This window comes from Pyricularia grisea (assembly GCF_004355905.1).
Source record: "Pyricularia grisea strain NI907 chromosome Unknown Pyricularia_grisea_NI907_Scaffold_11, whole genome shotgun sequence".
Lineage (NCBI taxonomy): Eukaryota > Fungi > Ascomycota > Sordariomycetes > Magnaporthales > Pyriculariaceae > Pyricularia > Pyricularia grisea.
In genome coordinates, this window is record NW_022156723.1 from 330579 (window position 1) to 349787 (window position 19209).

Genomic DNA, 19209 nt, shown 5'->3' on the forward strand with positions numbered 1-19209 from the left:
AGATAGAATCTGAGTAACGACAAACAAACACAGAGGCTAAAGGAGAATCAAGACAATGAATGCGCCACAAAGAGATCAACAAAGGGCCTAACTGTGAATAAACAAGCGCCAGGGACAGCTTCCAAGGACTAGCGAGGATAGACCAACTAGTTTGTAATGGGTCACCCCAACTGTCGTTCACTCCATCGAAACAGCACAGCGCCGTGCAGTGCGAAAACGGCCAGAGTCAGGCAGAGCCAAGCCTGTTGCTTTTCAAATCAAGAGATTCAACACTTCTGGAATTCTGTAATGGTTTATCTCTCGTCTCTGCAGCCTGATATCCATCGATTATTTTGTGCTGGGTACGGATCGTCTGATACTGGAGTTCATTACCGAGCTGGAGTTCGCGAACTTGGTTTTGTAGAGCTTCAATGATAGCACACTTCTCCCGCAGCAGTTGCTTTTGGTCAAAGTTCTCCTCAATGATGAAGCACAGAGCTCTGGTAGGGTCTATGCTTGCCATTGTGGTTAAGAAAAGTTGAAAGTAAGGCTGTAATCTGTGAAAGAAAGCTTGGTACAAAGTCGTCTACTGGGCAACATGAGAATTTGCGTGTAACGTAACAAGTCTAGACAAGTGACTGATTATTACTGACTTTACCTCATGTGTGCTTGCATGTTCAAAAGTTGCTTCCTTGATAGGGACAAAGTGGACATCTCTGCCTTCCGTATGAGGAATGATCTTGTTTGCATTTGCACTAAAAGGGGAAGAACGGAGTGGGGCCGGCGACTTCAAAATGGTCCTCGACTGTTTTGCAGTTTTGTGGCTTAGATCTCAGTCTTGGCAATATATGAGTTGGTTGCATCATTTGATGGCTAGACCTACCTTCTAGCAGCTGTGGCCGCTCAGGCGCTAGTGCCAGTTTGGGCCTGACGATGCCACACTTGAAAGGTAGAACCGTCATGCTGGAGGCTGTTAGACAGGACATCGTATTTTGTCTGCCTGCATGGTAAAGCCGCTGTGGCCAGAGACGAAGTCAGTATTCACCATAATCGGCATTTATAGAGTTGACTACCATTCACGACTGTAGCGCGGCAAAAGTTAGGTTATATAGAGCGGACTTTCCAACCAAACAAGCAAGAAAGTGGCCAAAGATTACAGTACGCAATCCAGTGGCGCAACTCGAGCAGTCCCTGCCCGGCATAGTAGTTGCGGTGGCGGATTCTTCTGTCACCAAAATGCTTAGCCACCCCAAGGTAGCTAAAAGTCGCCTACATCACACGCCCCCATCAAGCTGAATGACAAGCACGGTACCCTGACCTTACATCATTGAGGAATGGCGCGGGCGCTTGGTACCAGTGGGATTGACAGACTGTAGGGAAAGTGAGAAGGGCGTGGTGTATGACAGATAGCTCTTAGAAGGCGCCCGACCCTGAGCAACAACCCTGGATCAAACGTGGCCGCCAAGCTTGTGCAAGCCCGGAGATTCTGAAATCAGGCGCGAAGGCTTACATGCTGTGGATACATACATGCACTTGGGAAATTTCCGATCCTGTACCAAAAGTTCTATTGGGAAATCTAACCGAACTTGACGTCGAGATTCCTAAAACAGACCATTAAAGACCCAATCCGTCTTGATAGCAAAAGTAGTAATTGGGTCTTTGAACAGATGGACAAGGTTCGGCCCCACCTTAGCAGCAAGTGGAAGGATGGTGCATATTGGAAAAATGATCAGGGTACCCATATGGTCAGGGTCCTGAGGATCCACGTTAATTCTCCCCGAAAAAGTAAAATTAATCAAGGCCCATATTTATAGGCACGGTATTAAGGAGAGCGGACCTCACCTGGTCCAATGGTACAACTACGGAATTCGTCAGCACAGTAATAATATGAGGAAAGACGTAATTTGGTATTTGACCCGGGGAGTTACTAAGAAGCTATCTATTTAAAGTAACGCAGTGGTTATTGAGTCGCTTCTTTATATAGCAAGTTTACTAGTCAGTTTTAAACTTTTAATGCCTTCACAATTTAAAGCTGTGATAAATATAAACTGAGATTGTGTTAATTAAATAAATCATCACTTATTTTTAAAACTTACATGTATATAAGTCTGCGAGAAGTACGTTGTTATCGAGCATTTAATCTCTGACGATCAACCAGCAAGCTTGACAGTAACTGCTACAAATCTTTACATACTAAATCTGCTTCTATCCATCTTTTCAAACCGGGATTCTAATGTAGGGGTTTATAATCGACTTTATAACGTTAACTTTAAAAGTTTACGAAGCATATTATCTTAACTAAAAGCTACCGGTTTGGCTTCAAATGAGAAAATTAACACTTTTTATTCGTTAATTTAAATTATGTTTTTGTTGATAGGCCTTTCGTAATGTCGATCGATCGACAGAACGTTGTTATACGGATATAAAGGTATTTATTGTATATTTTATGAAACTGTCTAGAGGTGAGCTTCTGAACGTCCTTCCGTCTTATACCCGCAATTGGGCGGGTGAGTCACGTGCAATTGGCCTGTGGGGCATTGCACGTGGATCATCGCTCTATTGTTGAATTGACCGCGATTCCCTCTATTCCAACAGTTTTGAAGTTTTTTATTATTTTTAAACATTTTACACCACGTTACACGATAGATATACCGTATCATCCTAGGCTTAAAATCAATTTTTATTTAATGAAATATTAATAATATTTTCCAATTCAAACTTTATATTTATTAAGTTAAGATTATATTTATATCGCTCTAATGGTATGGAGAAGAATTTATCCCTTTATATTACGTGTGCTAATGTCGGTATTACGGGTTTTGCCGACGTTTTCCACAATTTTAAAATATAAAATATTTGAATATTTAAAAACCTCCTTAAAGAATTAAATTAATGGGGCTAATGCATATATTTTCGCGCTAATAAAATGTAGACATTTTAAGGTAATATTATAACAAATTTTACATGTTAATAGTTTTTAATTTATGCGCATAAATAATGCGTCTTTGCTTTAAAAACCGTTTTTAACCCTTGAATTAGTGCGTTCTTTTTAAAACTTTCAAGTTAAAGCGCTTATATTTGGTATGTTTATATTAAAATTACCTGTAATTCTTCTGGGTAATACTTTTAACAAAGGAATAAAGAGCGGGTTTAGTAAGGTGCTCATTTAACGTAGGTATACAGGTTGATTATTAATGGAACAGGAATTTATCATAGCTACCTTCTCAATTTTATATTTGGTAACAGCACCGTTCGTCGTCGATAATAAAGTATTTTAGCTAATGTACAATATGACAAATAAAAAATATATATAGTTAACTTTAGGAATATTGGAGACGGCCTCACAGGGCTTTGACGGTAGGCTAGGCGGGCGCCTTTACTACAAATGTGTGGGGGGTAAAAAGCTGGGGCTGCATGTTTTGAGCTGCTAACATGAAAGGAATTAAAATGCTTAGCGGCTTGGGCACGCTTTGTACGGCCGAAAAAAACTTGTCTGTTTCACGTTCCCCGTAAACTTAAATATCCGTCCGACCAGGACAAAAAGAAACGCCTACGACGATGCGGAAAGGGCTTTGCTGGAAAAATTAAAACGTTTAATAAACGATTATAATGGCAAATTGAAAATTAATTAAATGGGTTAAAATATATTTCATTAATTATAAAAATAGCCAAACTATACGTATCTGGAAAAGGATCGTTCGCCAATTTAAAGGATCAAAATTTACAAAGAAATTACATAGTCTTGTATAGTAACGAAATTAGTCACAAATACGAGAATAATTTCGAAATATAAGGTAATATCATATATTGGTTTTCCACCAAATGTAAACGCGTAACGCGTAACGTTTTGGTCAACGAAATTTACGGTAAAATAAACGGGTTAAATATAAATTTTATATTAACACGTACGCTCCGAACGATTTATAAATATAACGGTTTACCACTTTTAAATTTTATAATCTGCACAGCCACGGTTGACTGGTTAAGCCAAACCTTGGTTTGCGCACCAGGGCTCTTATCTGGTGCTTTATACCAAGAGTTGTTTTCTCTTCGAGTGGGAATGATTGATTAGGTTAATATTAGCTGTTGACACGATAAGGTTTGCTGAATAGAAATAGTGGAAGCTTGAGAACAATGGACAAGGTTTGCTTCCTGTATTCGAGCGTTATTTGTAACACCATTACCTTGTAGGGGGCACCAGATAGGGAATTGAGATTGATGGGATAAGTGGGTCCCCATTACGATCTTTGTTAGAGCAAGATATGATACGTTTGGCGAGCGTAGTACTACATTCTCAACTGACCACGCCGGACAAGCCCGCACGAAGCCTGAAATCAACCAGGGAAGCGGATTATTCGGGCCCTGCAACGCACGAGGTATATAGTCGGACAGTAAATTTGATTTAACGTGATGGGAGGACCCCAGCAGCTCCCAGAGAGTTGGTCGTACATGAGGAAAACCACGGCCATCAGATCCACCTCCGAGTGGTCATCTTCTCAGCGCTGCCACCTAGGACTCAGCTACTCTCCCTTCGTGTTTGTGTTGTAAACTACCTAATTCTAGTAAAGGCCTCCAGCCTCGAAATCCAGCCTTCTAGGCGATTTTCCTGGACTGTAGAAAGCTCTTGGAAGGTCGAGTTTGTAATCGCGCGGCCGGGAACGCCTCGAATTCGGCCGTGAGTGTCGAAAGTGGAATACCGAAATGTTTCGCGGTGGCCCGAAGTCCGGAGCCCGCGCGAACGCGTTCTACCGCTAGGGCAACATCAGCATCTGTATATAGCTTCATGTGCGGAAGAGCTACGAGTTAAGCTAGCTAGCAACGAAAAAGGCGTAGGTTTGGGCGAGAAACAAGATTTCGCGTTTTGAGGGGGTAAACGCGGGTGTGGGGAAAGGCATGTTCGGTGACCGGGGGTGTTCGGGCACCAGAGGTTTTGACTTAGCCTTGCAAGCATCGTGCTCTTTACAGTACAAACAATTCAGAAGATGTGCCTTATGAGACCAAACTCCGAATTATTCATTTTAAAAACACGGCATTTCGCCAGGGGCTGTCGCGTGTAAAAGCGTATGCAGAAAATCCTATGTGATATTTTGACCTAGCAGCCGTATATGTACAAATGTGACATGGCAGACTTCCTTTATCGCAGGTTTGAGACTAAAATACCGTAGCGACCGATTGGTCCGACGGTACTATTAGTCGAGCATACAAGGCAAACAACTCGTCGCATAGGTCCCGTGCCAATAAAAACATGCAGTTCGACCGGGCAGTAAGTAAGGGCCAGTATATGGTTGCTTACCATGGCGGCGACGCCCATGTGATATGACCGCCAAGCAAGTTCGGAGCAAGAGGCTCTGTGGTTGGCCAGACGCGGCGCACCTCGCCGTCAAACCCCGCTACCCCACCTAACGGTTTTGCTTCTGCTGTTGCCATGGGCACGTCGATATCGGTGGTGGGAACGCGAGGCGGGTTGTTGATCGGACTCGTGCGGGATTTGTACGATATTTGTCGGTGGCAGGTAGGTTACAGCACATTGCCAGCTTTAAATAGCCAGGAGGCGAAATTTGGAAAATTTAGTTACGGTTGGCGTTATAATACCCGTTGTGAAGCATATTATAACAATATATTTTACCCCGCTTTGTAGGCATTTTCTATCCTTCGTTGGGTTATATAACATTCTGTTTTAATAATCGGCTTCCTGACAGGGCTTCCATCCAAAATATTGGGTGTTTTAACATTTCCAAATTCTTTGTTTGTGGTGTAATTTTATTATTTTAAATGGGACTAATTACTGGAAAGCCTTTAAATGGCTCAGCAAAACCATTAGGTCATTTGTTTTAAATAGGCATGGCGAACTATGTTTATTTACATCCCATCGCGTATATTTTACGCAATTATAACAGCCTCGAATGTAAAACGCTAATTAGTCTTTTGAGTGCTGCTTCGAGAATCTCTCTCGCGTCCGGACATTTTTTAAATCCGGTGGCGTTTTAATACCCAATTTATAACGCAAATCCCCATATTACGCTCCATCTCCTCCTCCCAGTACATATTGATAATCTCCTTTGCACGAAATCCGTTTTTTAAAACCCAAGGCAAATTAATATACAAAAACCTTTGCCTTTTTCCAAGCTTTAATATAAATGCGGAAAGGGATGCAAATCCGGCCATAGGCAGGAGCGTGTTTGCAAGCTTAAATGCCTTAAACGCCACCTCGCCCTCGCGTACTACAGGAAATCCGGTAAACGCGTGATCAAGGTTATGGCACTCGCGGTATCGCTGTAGCACGTAAATGCACACCTTATTATCGACAGAGCGAATTGGAGCACGACTGTCGGGCGTTACCCTTTCGCGATCGAGCCAGGAAACGTATACGCGTCCAACTGTGTTTTCGGAAAGGGAACGGAATATGGTAAATTTAATAATGTCGAGATTATACGTGGCCTATCGCGGAGGATACGGCGGCCAGTCGCGTAAAAGAGTACAGCGTTGTTTAAACGTGGTAGGAAATAATTAGTTCCAATTACTTCGGTAAACGCAGTAATTAAATTCAAAACGTTTCAGCAATTGTGGTGTGAACATTCGGGTAATAACATAATATTTAACTTTTAATAAATCTATGTTACTTTTTAGAATTTACAAAAGACCAAAGCCCAGAGCCGACAGCGAGCGCCGCGCGTTCCAAACAAGTGAAAGACACATGGCCCGGATATTTGGGCGGTGGCCGGTCAAGGACAGAAAAATGGCGTCGCGAATGGGACAGAAACGAATTTGGAGGAAAATTTCGGAGGGAACGAATAATTTGCAAGGTTGCAAATTAGGTTGGCGGTGCAGATAAATAAGGTAAAACATGGTTGTTCAAATGTTTTAAAACCAACAACTCGGAAATGGAAAAAAAATGTACCATTGCAACTGTGGATTTAACCGAATCCTGTTTCGAATTGACATGCATTATCTGTGTTTTTCTTGACGAATGTCGTCAGGACGGGTGTAACCCCACCTGGCCTCCCTGGTACCGGCCCAACCTTCTGGTCGTAACAATAGTTTAATATTTTATCTCTGCAAATTATAAATTTTGCGATGATTAAAGCCTTTTGGTTTTAATTGTGTAGCTCGCCGGCATTTTCTCCTTGTTGAGAATATCGTAATAGCAATTGTCGCGGATATAAACTTTGACAATATCTCCATTGTTTGCTTCTAAGTTGACGGTATCTCCAGGCTTTCCGTCCGCGTAATCGTCAGTCGAATCGCTTCCATTCATCAGAGATATGCGGCATTTGTAACCAAAGACGCCGCAGGCCTGGAAAACGACCAAAGCAACCGGGATAATAGCGGCAGAGAATCGCATTTTGGCTGTGTTAAGAATTGTTTGTTCGAGCGAGTAGAAATAGGTGCAAGGAGCTGAAGTTTAATATAGTTGGTTGAGTTGATGTGCAATAAATCATTTATCAGCCGAAAATAATAAGTTGAAAAGTGCGAGTTATATACTGTTATACAATTGGGAAGTGCGAAAAATTCAACTAGGCAAATGCTTGATATGTCGAGCTGCAGTGTTATGAGTAATTTTGCATTAAATTAAACTTTGTTTGTTAAAGCTTAATATATTAATAAAATCGATTAATCTTCCATAAATGTGAGGATCAGGCCCCTAGACCTACCCTCAGAATCACGACTCGGCTCCACACCGAGCCAGGGATCGGACAAGGATCCACTACCTCCGGATTTAAGCGCGTCTCTTGAGCGCGTCGTCGATTGTAATTTCTCTCTTCTCTTCAGTTTAGAATTTTCGTCGATAGCGCCTAATACACTGAGGTTCTCCAATGTATGCCTGGCCGTGACATAATTCTAAACTCACTATGATTTGCTGGTGAAGCAATTAAAATATATCGTTCAATCCCTTCATTCAATCGTTCACCACGTCGGCTGTGCACGACGGTAAACTAGGCCACAGAAGACACCATTCGCGAAATCAATGTCGCCGCGTAAGAATTACGGCCCACCGATTCGCCAATCCCAACGCGTGACAAACGCAAACTCAGCAAAGCCAGATAATTTGGCTTCAGGCACTGCTACTCCCAACACCGAAGGTTCGGATCAAAACGGAGAGATTACATTTGCCCCAGTGAGCCCAGAGCCAGTAGAGCCCGCTCCTACCAGCGCCAACACAGAGCCTGAAGAGCCCGTTGAGCCCCAATCCGACACAGAGCAAGATCAGCCAGTCGACAGCATCGAAGTTGACGGATCGTACGAGTACGAGTCAGTTTCTGAGCACCCAGGAGAGGCGCGAAGCCCTCCCCACCAACCTTCTGCCAAAACGTCAGACGGCAGGAACGAAATTCCGAAATCTCCAAGCAGAGCGCCCTCGCCTGCCGCCCAAATGAGAAGCGAAATGGCAGACGAAAGCGAAAGCACAACCGGCCAGGCTACCATCACTCAATCACAGCTGCAAGATCTTTTGGCCACCATTGCCCAACTTAAAGACCAGCTTGCCACCCGGAGTAACAATGCCACCCGTCAAACCCGCGGTATTACGCCTTTGAACAGCGCCTTTGGAGGGGCTGAGTTTAAGCCCCATGGTATCGCTGCCCGGACAGCATTTGAGCCTTACGGAAGTAACCAAAATGCTAAAAACCCTGCCTACGACAGGACGGCACGTAAAGCCGGCATCGACCCCGGCATGTTTGATGGTGATAAGGATCGTTTTGATAAATGGATCACCAAAATCGCAGATAAATTTGTAGAGGACGACGAAACTTATAAAACAGAAAGAAGCCGCATGGCGGTGATCAATTCCCTCACTGAAGGGCTTGCCAACGACCTTATCCAAGGCCGCTATGAATCCACCATTATGCCTTTCAGCAGCGCGGCCGAAATGGTCGCGACCCTAGCCGCTGTTTACCACGATGACAATCAAGCCTCCAAAGCCCGTGAGGAGCTTCGTCACCTGAAGTTTAGTCTGTCGGACAAGTCAACAGACATCCACCAGTTTATTGGCAAGGTTAACAGCCTAGCCGATAAAGCCAACATTGCCAAAACGGAACGCAAGTTGGTTCTCTATGAGCACATTCCTGCCAACCTGAACCCCCAGCTTCTCAGCCTATCCAAAGACCCAAATATCTCGTACGAGACCTTTGCCGGAGAANGACGAAAGCGAAAGCACAACCGGCCAGGCTACCATCACTCAATCACAGCTGCAAGATCTTTTGGCCACCATTGCCCAACTTAAAGACCAGCTTGCCACCCGGAGTAACAATGCCACCCGTCAAACCCGCGGTATTACGCCTTTGAACAGCGCCTTTGGAGGGGCTGAGTTTAAGCCCCATGGTATCGCTGCCCGGACAGCATTTGAGCCTTACGGAAGTAACCAAAATGCTAAAAACCCTGCCTACGACAGGACGGCACGTAAAGCCGGCATCGACCCCGGCATGTTTGATGGTGATAAGGATCGTTTTGATAAATGGATCACCAAAATCGCAGATAAATTTGTAGAGGACGACGAAACTTATAAAACAGAAAGAAGCCGCATGGCGGTGATCAATTCCCTCACTGAAGGGCTTGCCAACGACCTTATCCAAGGCCGCTATGAATCCACCATTATGCCTTTCAGCAGCGCGGCCGAAATGGTCGCGACCCTAGCCGCTGTTTACCACGATGACAATCAAGCCTCCAAAGCCCGTGAGGAGCTTCGTCACCTGAAGTTTAGTCTGTCGGACAAGTCAACAGACATCCACCAGTTTATTGGCAAGGTTAACAGCCTAGCCGATAAAGCCAACATTGCCAAAACGGAACGCAAGTTGGTTCTCTATGAGCACATTCCTGCCAACCTGAACCCCCAGCTTCTCAGCCTATCCAAAGACCCAAATATCTCGTACGAGACCTTTGCCGGAGAAGTTGCGAACTCGGCGCTGGCCCAACAACGCGCTTGGGAGGAGCTCCGCGAGAACCGCAAAAAGAGGGAAGAGCGCCGTGAGCGTTCAGCCAGCGCCGAACGCAAACAGCGTCGACACGAGAATCGCCGGCACAGCCAGGAAGCCAAGAACCAAACCCGCACACAGACCATTGACGCCCCGAAGTCGCCCAGCAGAGAAAACGCCAAATTGGTCACTGAGGGTAGATGCTTCCTTTGCAAAGAAGCCGGGCACCTGGCACGCAATTGCCCCGAAAAGGCCGCTCACATCGCCGCCGTTCTCGCCCTTCAACACGAAGGCGATCGAGAAGCTGGTGAACGATCCGGCCACAGCTCATCTTCGTCGGATTCGGAAAACTGCTAAGGCTGCCGGAAGTCTCCTCGGCAGTCTGCATGCCTCAGATAGCAAAAATCGATAGATCACCCAAATTAAACACCTTCCTTGCTCCCATTCAATTGCAAGACAAAGGTCGTGGTCTCAACGCCCAAGCTCTCTGTGACACCGGAGCAGATGTGTACTTATCCATTCGACCGAGCCTCGCGAAAAAGGTCGCCCAACGTTTAGAGCTACCTATCAAAAAGCTCCCCAAACCTTTGGACTTTGGAGATTTTAACGGGAAGGTTACCGCAAGAGCCACCGAATACCTTCGGCTCACTTTGCAAATCGACGGACGACAATTCCCACGGCAGAAATTCATCCTCCTCGAAACGGCACACGATGTGTTTATCGGACAAGAATGGTGGACGAAGCATCGAGTAGGCTTATTCCCAGCTACCCGCAGCTTCGTTTGGCCCAACGACCTGCCCGCCATGGCCCAATACTCACCCGCAATCGTTGTACAACGTTCAAATCCGCCTCTGGACCTCGAGGCCCAAGCTGACGCAGACCGCCGGGACCGCAAGATGGAACAAGAAGACCGTCGCATCCAGGTCCGCAAGATACTTCAAGGCCCTAAACGCCAAAACGGAAACCAGGCTCAAATCGCAGAAATTAGCGCCTTACCGACAATCCCAAAGACCGTTTCCAACAAAGGCCTGCCAGCTAATATTTGTGCCCTCCTTAACGACCCTCGTCAAGATCGATGGAAACGATCCCCGTTACCCACGGAGCCTATACCGTTGGTACCAGTAAACGACACGCCTACGACCAGCCTGAATGCGGTATCAGCCCTGCAGTGGAACAAGACTCACGATGGACGTCCCATTCCATTCCCTGCAGACGAAGACCCGGAGCACATCGCGCAAGTACGAGCCAAGTTGCCCAAAGCACTTGCCCACCTTGAGGGATTCTTTTCCAAAAAGGCGTCGACGATTCTCCCGCCTAGCCGACCCGGTTTCGACGTAGTTTTGGAACTCGAGAAACCTTTGGAGGGGAGGCCAGCCCGATATTCGACCCCTTTCGCGATGATGGAGTTGGAAAAGGAAACCATCGACGAACTTCTGAGGATTGATTTTATTGAACGGACAATGGAGGAGACCGCAGCTTCAACTTTGTTCGTTCCTAAACCGCAATCGAAGGAGCAACGTTTTTGTGTGGATTACAGATGGGTAAACAAATTCATCAAAGGACGACAAGTACTTGCCCCCGACGTGGCCGGGACGTTGAGCAAATGTGGAAAAGCCCGGAGGATGACCAAGATCGACATTATTCGAGCTTTTAACAGATTGCTAATGGATCCGAAGTCACAGTATTTAACGGCGTTCAAAACACGACAAGGCACATTTCAGTGGAAGGTCCTACCCTTTGGACTGAAGGTCGGACCCGCCTGGTTCCAAGCTTTTATCAACGCTCAGCTTAATGAACTGCTGGACGCTTTCGCGAGCGCCTACGCAGACGACGTGTTAATTTATACCGAGGATAAATCGGAGCAAGTCAACTTTGAGCAAACCGAGGAGGTTATTTACAGGCTGCACAAAGCCGGACTCCAAGGCGATATAAAAAAGTCAAGTTTCGGCGTTTTCGAAATCGAGTACCTGGGTTTACTTCTAGAGATCGGTAAAGGTATCCGCATCGACCCCAAAAAGGTCGAAGCCATCACCAGCTGGCAATGGGACGACGTCACCTCCGTTTCCGCCGTACGATCCTTCCTAGGCTTATGTAATTTCGTCCGGACGTTCTGCCATCACGCCAGCGAACAAGCAGAACCTCTGACCCGATTATTGAGAAAGGGAGTCCCGTTCGAAAAAGGCCCCGAGCAGAAGGCCGCTTTTGAAGCTTTGAAAGAACTGGTGGTCACCACCCCCGTGATGAGTTTCTTTAAACCCGGTATGCCTGTCCGGATGGACACCGACGCCAGTGGCAGGGCCACCGCCGGTGTCGTGTGGCAGCAACAGGACGATGGCAGCTGGAAGCCAATCGGCTATTCGTCCAAAATCATGTCCCCTGCTGAACAAAACTATCCGATTCAGGATCAGGAACTATTGGCTGTAATCAATACGCTGAAGGACTTCGAACCAGCCCTGTTAGGTACCAAGTTTTGTGTTTTTACCGATCACCAGGCCCTGATTTATTGGTCAACCAAGAAACTTTTGTCCGCGCGCCAGATACGATGGGCAGATTACCTGGCCAATTTCGACATCACCTTTAAATACCGTCCCGGCAAGGATAATGTGGCAGCCGATGCCCTTTCGCGCAAAACCATCGACAGCCCTACGGTCAAGGCCCGAGCTGTGTTAGACCGCACCATTGCACTAATCCCTCCAGAAAAGATCGACTCCCGACCCGGCGAACCTCTTCCAACCATTAACAACTTGGAACCCTCCGCACCTCAAGGAGCTGACCTAGTGGCCCTTATCCTGGAAGAGAACCTAAAACAGAACCTAGGTCGCCATGACAGTCTGTTAACGGTACCCGAGACTACCCAGGATGGCAAGATCTCCTTAAGAACGGCTCTCATCCGCGAAGCTCATGAGCCCAAGATCTTCGGCCATGGAGGCCAGAACAAAACCCTGAGCCGCCTGAAAAGAGATTACTGGTGGCCCGACCGAAATCGAGACGTCAAACGCTACATTAAGAATTGTCGCGAATGTCAACGCAACAAGGTACGACATGATAAGACGCCTGGGCTGCTGCACCCACTGGAGATCCCTAGACGGTGTTGGCAGCACGTGATGGTAGACGGCAAAGCTATGCCCAAGGATAAAGAAGGCTACGATTACGTCTGGGTTTTTATCTGCCGACTAACCAAACTTTTGGCCACCCTACCGGGAAAGAAGACGGACACCGCGGAGACCTTGGCCATGCGGTATTATCAGACCGTGTACCGTTGGAAAGGCGTCCCCGACTTATGGCTTTCCGACAACGCCGGACCGTTTATATCCGAGTTCCTAAACACTTTAAACGAGTTGACAGGAACAAAGCATAAACATGGAAGCGCCCGCCACCCTCAAAGTCAGGGCAGCGTCGAAATTACCAACGCTAAATTGGATCAGAAAATGCGCTTTTATGTAGACAAATACCAAACGAATTGGCGACGGCATATTCCCGCCTTCGACTTCGGCCACAACTCGTCCGTTCACGCCTCTATCGGCATGGCACCGATCGAAGCAGAAACAGGAGCTCGCCCTAGAGACCCGCTCTCTCTACCTTTACCCGAAAAAGACCTGGAGATCGGTCAGCAACAAAAGGCGCTGGAAATGGTCCGCCAAGCCCGGCAAGCTCAGGAACTGGCCCGCAACAACGGACTCGGGGCGCAAATAGAGCAACAGAGGCAGGCTAACAAGAAACGGCGACCGGTCGACTTTACGGTGGGAGATGCGGTTTACGTTAGCAAAAAGGGGTTTTCCACAGAAGCTCCTACGACCAAGTTGGACTCGCAAAATGCAGGACCATGGACGATTCTCGAGGAAAAGGGTCACAGCTTCATTCTCGACACCCCTGCCTGGTATAAAGGTAGTAAGCTGTTCCACGCCAGCCGACTGCGCAAGGCAGCAACGGATCCATTACCTCAGCAGTATCAAAAGCTGGAACCACCGGTCGAAATTAACGGAGAACCGGAGTGGGAGGTGGAGCAAGTGTTGGCCTCACGTCTATTCGGACGAAAGAAGACGTTGCAATATCAGGTATCGTGGGTCGGACTCGACCCTGATGAGACATGGTATGAGGCCCGCGACTTGAAAAACTCACCAGTACTGCTGGATACCTTTCACAGGGAGTACCCCGACGCAGCAGGACCTCCGGTAAATTTGCAACAGTGGATCAGGAGCGCAGCAGAGGATGTTTTTGCGGAGGACGGACCCGAGGACAATGTTGCCGAGCACGATGCGAAAAAGACACGAGAGCGGAGGAAGGCCCCGAGGAGACACACGTGACAAACTCAAGACTCTGACCGCCTACGTCGATCAGGCCTTAGAGGGGGGTAATGTGAGGATCAGGCCCCTAGACCTACCCTCAGAATCACGACTCGGCTCCACACCGAGCCAGGGATCGGACAAGGATCCACTACCTCCGGATTTAAGCGCGTCTCTTGAGCGCGTCGTCGATTGTAATTTCTCTCTTCTCTTCAGTTTAGAATTTTCGTCGATAGCGCCCAATACACTGAGGTTCTCCAATGTATGCCTGGCCGTGACACAGGGCAAATCTCATAATAACGCATAGCCCACAAAAATAATTATATCAGTTCAAAAAAATATTTTACCTCCCCCAAATTTGGAAAATAACGGCAAAAATCAAATTTGCAGCACCAACTATAATTTTTAATATTAAATAACTGATTTTTAAGCGCGCCGATATAGGAAAACGGCCCATTCCACCGTATTCTTAACCTGGGCACAGGTACCGGTATTTGGACTACCAAATTTGCGACCAAAACCCAGCAACCGTCGTATATAATATTCAAAAATTCGTGCGCTCGCCACCCAAATCCCACTAAATTNAGACAAATACCAAACGAATTGGCGACGGCATATTCCCGCCTTCGACTTCGGCCACAACTCGTCCGTTCACGCCTCTATCGGCATGGCACCGATCGAAGCAGAAACAGGAGCTCGCCCTAGAGACCCGCTCTCTCTACCTTTACCCGAAAAAGACCTGGAGATCGGTCAGCAACAAAAGGCGCTGGAAATGGTCCGCCAAGCCCGGCAAGCTCAGGAACTGGCCCGCAACAACGGACTCGGGGCGCAAATAGAGCAACAGAGGCAGGCTAACAAGAAACGGCGACCGGTCGACTTTACGGTGGGAGATGCGGTTTACGTTAGCAAAAAGGGGTTTTCCACAGAAGCTCCTACGACCAAGTTGGACTCGCAAAATGCAGGACCATGGACGATTCTCGAGGAAAAGGGTCACAGCTTCATTCTCGACACCCCTGCCTGGTATAAAGGTAGTAAGCTGTTCCACGCCAGCCGACTGCGCAAGGCAGCAACGGATCCATTACCTCAGCAGTATCAAAAGCTGGAACCACCGGTCGAAATTAACGGAGAACCGGAGTGGGAGGTGGAGCAAGTGTTGGCCTCACGTCTATTCGGACGAAAGAAGACGTTGCAATATCAGGTATCGTGGGTCGGACTCGACCCTGATGAGACATGGTATGAGGCCCGCGACTTGAAAAACTCACCAGTACTGCTGGATACCTTTCACAGGGAGTACCCCGACGCAGCAGGACCTCCGGTAAATTTGCAACAGTGGATCAGGAGCGCAGCAGAGGATGTTTTTGCGGAGGACGGACCCGAGGACAATGTTGCCGAGCACGATGCGAAAAAGACACGAGAGCGGAGGAAGGCCCCGAGGAGACACACGTGACAAACTCAAGACTCTGACCGCCTACGTCGATCAGGCCTTAGAGGGGGGTAATGTGAGGATCAGGCCCCTAGACCTACCCTCAGAATCACGACTCGGCTCCACACCGAGCCAGGGATCGGACAAGGATCCACTACCTCCGGATTTAAGCGCGTCTCTTGAGCGCGTCGTCGATTGTAATTTCTCTCTTCTCTTCAGTTTAGAATTTTCGTCGATAGCGCCCAATACACTGAGGTTCTCCAATGTATGCCTGGCCGTGACACAGGGCAAATCTCATAATAACGCATAGCCCACAAAAATAATTATATCAGTTCAAAAAAATATTTTACCTCCCCCAAATTTGGAAAATAACGGCAAAAATCAAATTTGCAGCACCAACTATAATTTTTAATATTAAATAACTGATTTTTAAGCGCGCCGATATAGGAAAACGGCCCATTCCACCGTATTCTTAACCTGGGCACAGGTACCGGTATTTGGACTACCAAATTTGCGACCAAAACCCAGCAACCGTCGTATATAATATTCAAAAATTCGTGCGCTCGCCACCCAAATCCCACTAAATTAAAAATCTATTATTGGAAATGTTATTGCGGATTGGAAAAAGCTGGCAAATCTGCATTTAGGCCAAAATTACAGCAATTCAAATTCGATTTTATCCACAACCATATATTTTTATTTATATATTCAAACCAAAATCCAATAATGAAAAACTGTTTTAACAATTTCCGGCCCGGTAATATTATTAAAATTTAAAAGGTATACCAACCAATCCATTTAAACATACTTCTGGAATGTATAGCCGTTTGCTATTTGTGGTGAAATGATTGATTATACCACGTTAGGAAGATAATTTCCAAAGTCGATTATATATACGGAAAGAAAACTCGAAAAAATGTCAAAACACACCGGTTTTATTAACATCGAAATCAAAAAATACAAATGGCCGTTCAGAAATTGAATAAGGAACGAAGACCAACATTTAAATCGCCAACATTGAAAATAATGGGCGATACGTATATTTAAAACTTCTTATCAAATCTCGACGAAATATCCGAATTCCCATTTACCAAAAGCCTACATTAGAAATAGAAATTTGTAAATTCATACGTTGGTAAAATTGAAAACATGTTTGGGAAAAACCGGCTTTACATACCATTTATAATTACCTGGGTTAAACAACCATATCAAAAAATATATCAAATAATTTAACGAATCAAAATGCTTATGCGAAATAAAAACTAAATAAATAGTAAAACACCTTTTAATTTAAAAAGTAATAATGTATAAAATTTAAAAGAATATTTTCAACTTCTTTACTTTTATCGAACCGGAAATTGTAAAAATATTAAAAATGTCGACGTTATTTTTGCGCAAATTACAGGGCCATATTTCCGCCATATTCTAACAAGCGGCGTAATATTAACTGGTATCGGCATTTTTATTGTTATATTAGTTTATGGCCGTTTTACCTTATTTAAGAAATCGAAGGAAATTTTATTTTTACCGAAACCCATTTTTCTTTTATTAAAATTGTTTATTGCATTGCTATTTTGCGTTCCGTGCGTAAACTACATTTTGACATTTTTTATGATCTAGTTCAAATTATTAAAGTCGAAAATGGTAACGTGTTCGAGCTTTTAATGGAACGCATATTATTATAGAATGGCGTGCCTGGGCGATTGCCAACCGTAATTAATTCCACCCCACGTAGTAATATACCAGGGTTCGTAATTTTATATTTGTTTAGGCGCGTGCACGCAGTTTATACCGTGTGCCTTTCCTTTCTTTACATTTAATTTTGAATTTTCGAACAAGATCGCCCCTATATTGCAATTTTATTTTCCTAGGATCGCTTTTGTAATTGTATTTAAATTGAATATATTAGCAACCGGGAACGGTATAATAGTATTTACGATACCGAAGAAAGAATACAAATGTTTATAAGGCGCGATACCGAAAACAAAATACGAACACCTATAGGATATAATACCTAAATAACCAAAATGACGCCGAACGGTAGTCAACCGCCCAATTGGGAAAATAAAAGGTCGAATGTAATTACAATTGTTTGGAAATATATTTTCCCCGCGCAAAACACTAACGTTAATAGTTTACGGTATAAATATGGATTCAAAATCGCCCTTCGACCAGGAACCGCGTGAGAAATATTATAACTGTTAGGGAGAAAACAAAATTACCAATATCCGAAATATATACTAATAATCTCGTTCTGTCAAGTAATTAAAACCAGCGAATTCTACTACTAATAAATATTATTAACGGACCAATACGCCAAATTGACAGAATTTTCTTTTCCGAACATAAATATCAACTAATAATAAACATATTAGAAAACTGTATTATTTATATGCAAAATTAAATTAAATTATTCAATAATACCAAATCAAAAAACGAAACAACCATTTAGCGCCTATTCTGCGAAACCCGTTCCCGGCGAAAAATTAGCGCAATTATTATTAATACCGGTTCTGGTAATTTGCAATATAAATTCCACGTAAAAGATCCCCCTATACTTTCAAATAATTCTGATAAAAATAAAATAATTTTCGAAATTTCATATTATTAAATCGAAAACAAATTGTTATTCGACGGAATATATTATTTCACCGATATAAATACACGCGCCTACGTCAAGTCCTGTTTTCTCAATAACGCCGCCAATATTTTGTTTTTATATTCTAAAAGTATTTACTCCGATTAAATAATTCTATATGACGATCTAATAAATTATAGGCACGAAGAATAAAAAATAGAAAATTTGAATGTATCACGCGGAATAGGTTGGACAAATTAATCATATTGGTCAAAAATGAATTTATAATTTTTAAAAACAAATTTATTAAATTAGCAAGTTAAACCCGTTTTCCGAAGCGAAATTAGAAACGGGAATTACACCGCCGTTTATTAACCAATTCACGAATTGCAATAATTATATATTACCAAAATACTGTCGTTTCTTTCGACGTTTACATCCGTACGGTCGAGGGTACTTCTTATAATTTTATTAAAATTCATATTTTGAAAATTGAAAGTAAAAACAAAACCAAAATTATCTCGAACAATAAAAACATGAAAATATTTGAAAAATTAACCCGAATTGTGAAAAACGTTACGAACAAAAAATAAAAAAGCAAACTAAACGTGGAAGAAATGCGTAAATTTATCCGGATAGGCAGATGTTGTTATAACCAGACAGTTGAGCCGGTACCAGAGAGGCCAGGTGGGGTTACACCCCTCCTGACGACACACTAAGAAAGGAACCACCGACCGACAGGAACGAGATTACGTGAGGAATCACGTGACAGCACGTGACCACCAGGGAATTGATCTCAATGATCTGTAGAATCTCAGTTGAGAACCACAGATCAAACAGATCAGGAGAGATCACATTTGGAACAGAGTCTATATAAGGAACGCTTATTACTATGCAGATAGATTCGATTCTAGGATTGCTTAGCAGTAATCAAACTCTAGTTAACCTCAATACTTACTTGAGACCGATCATAACTTCACCCCAATCATTGGGAATACCCAGTTACCCAGTCAGACGCTCAGTTGCTTCAACCCACTG

General features: G+C 44.6%; 4 protein-coding genes across 4 annotated transcripts; 3 read left to right on the forward strand and 1 right to left on the reverse strand.

Moving 5' to 3' along the window:
* Window positions 1-5946: 5946 nt before the first annotated feature.
* PgNI_12304 (uncharacterized protein) lies at window positions 5947-6825 on the reverse strand (the record flags this gene model as incomplete). The annotated part of the gene is made up of 3 exons (XM_031132256.1): window positions 5947-6356; window positions 6413-6499; window positions 6621-6825. 3 exons carry the CDS (start codon window positions 6823-6825, stop codon window positions 5947-5949), a joined length of 702 nt encoding a protein of 233 aa, XP_030976279.1.
* Window positions 6826-7945: 1120 nt separating this feature from the next.
* Window positions 7946-10244, forward strand: PgNI_12305 (uncharacterized protein; the record flags this gene model as incomplete). Its single annotated transcript, XM_031132257.1, has 2 exons — window positions 7946-9093; window positions 9131-10244. The coding sequence occupies 2 exons, from the start codon at window positions 7946-7948 to the stop codon at window positions 10242-10244; spliced, it is 2262 nt and encodes a 753-aa protein (XP_030976271.1).
* A 29-nt stretch (window positions 10245-10273) lies between these two features.
* On the forward strand, window positions 10274-14191 carry PgNI_12306 (uncharacterized protein; the record flags this gene model as incomplete). Its single annotated transcript, XM_031132258.1, has 1 exon — window positions 10274-14191. One exon carries the CDS (start codon window positions 10274-10276, stop codon window positions 14189-14191), a length of 3918 nt encoding a protein of 1305 aa, XP_030976270.1.
* A 646-nt stretch (window positions 14192-14837) lies between these two features.
* Window positions 14838-15617, forward strand: PgNI_12307 (uncharacterized protein; the record flags this gene model as incomplete). The annotated part of the gene is made up of 1 exon (XM_031132259.1): window positions 14838-15617. The coding sequence occupies one exon, from the start codon at window positions 14838-14840 to the stop codon at window positions 15615-15617; it is 780 nt and encodes a 259-aa protein (XP_030976269.1).
* Between the last annotated feature and the right edge of the window lie 3592 nt (window positions 15618-19209).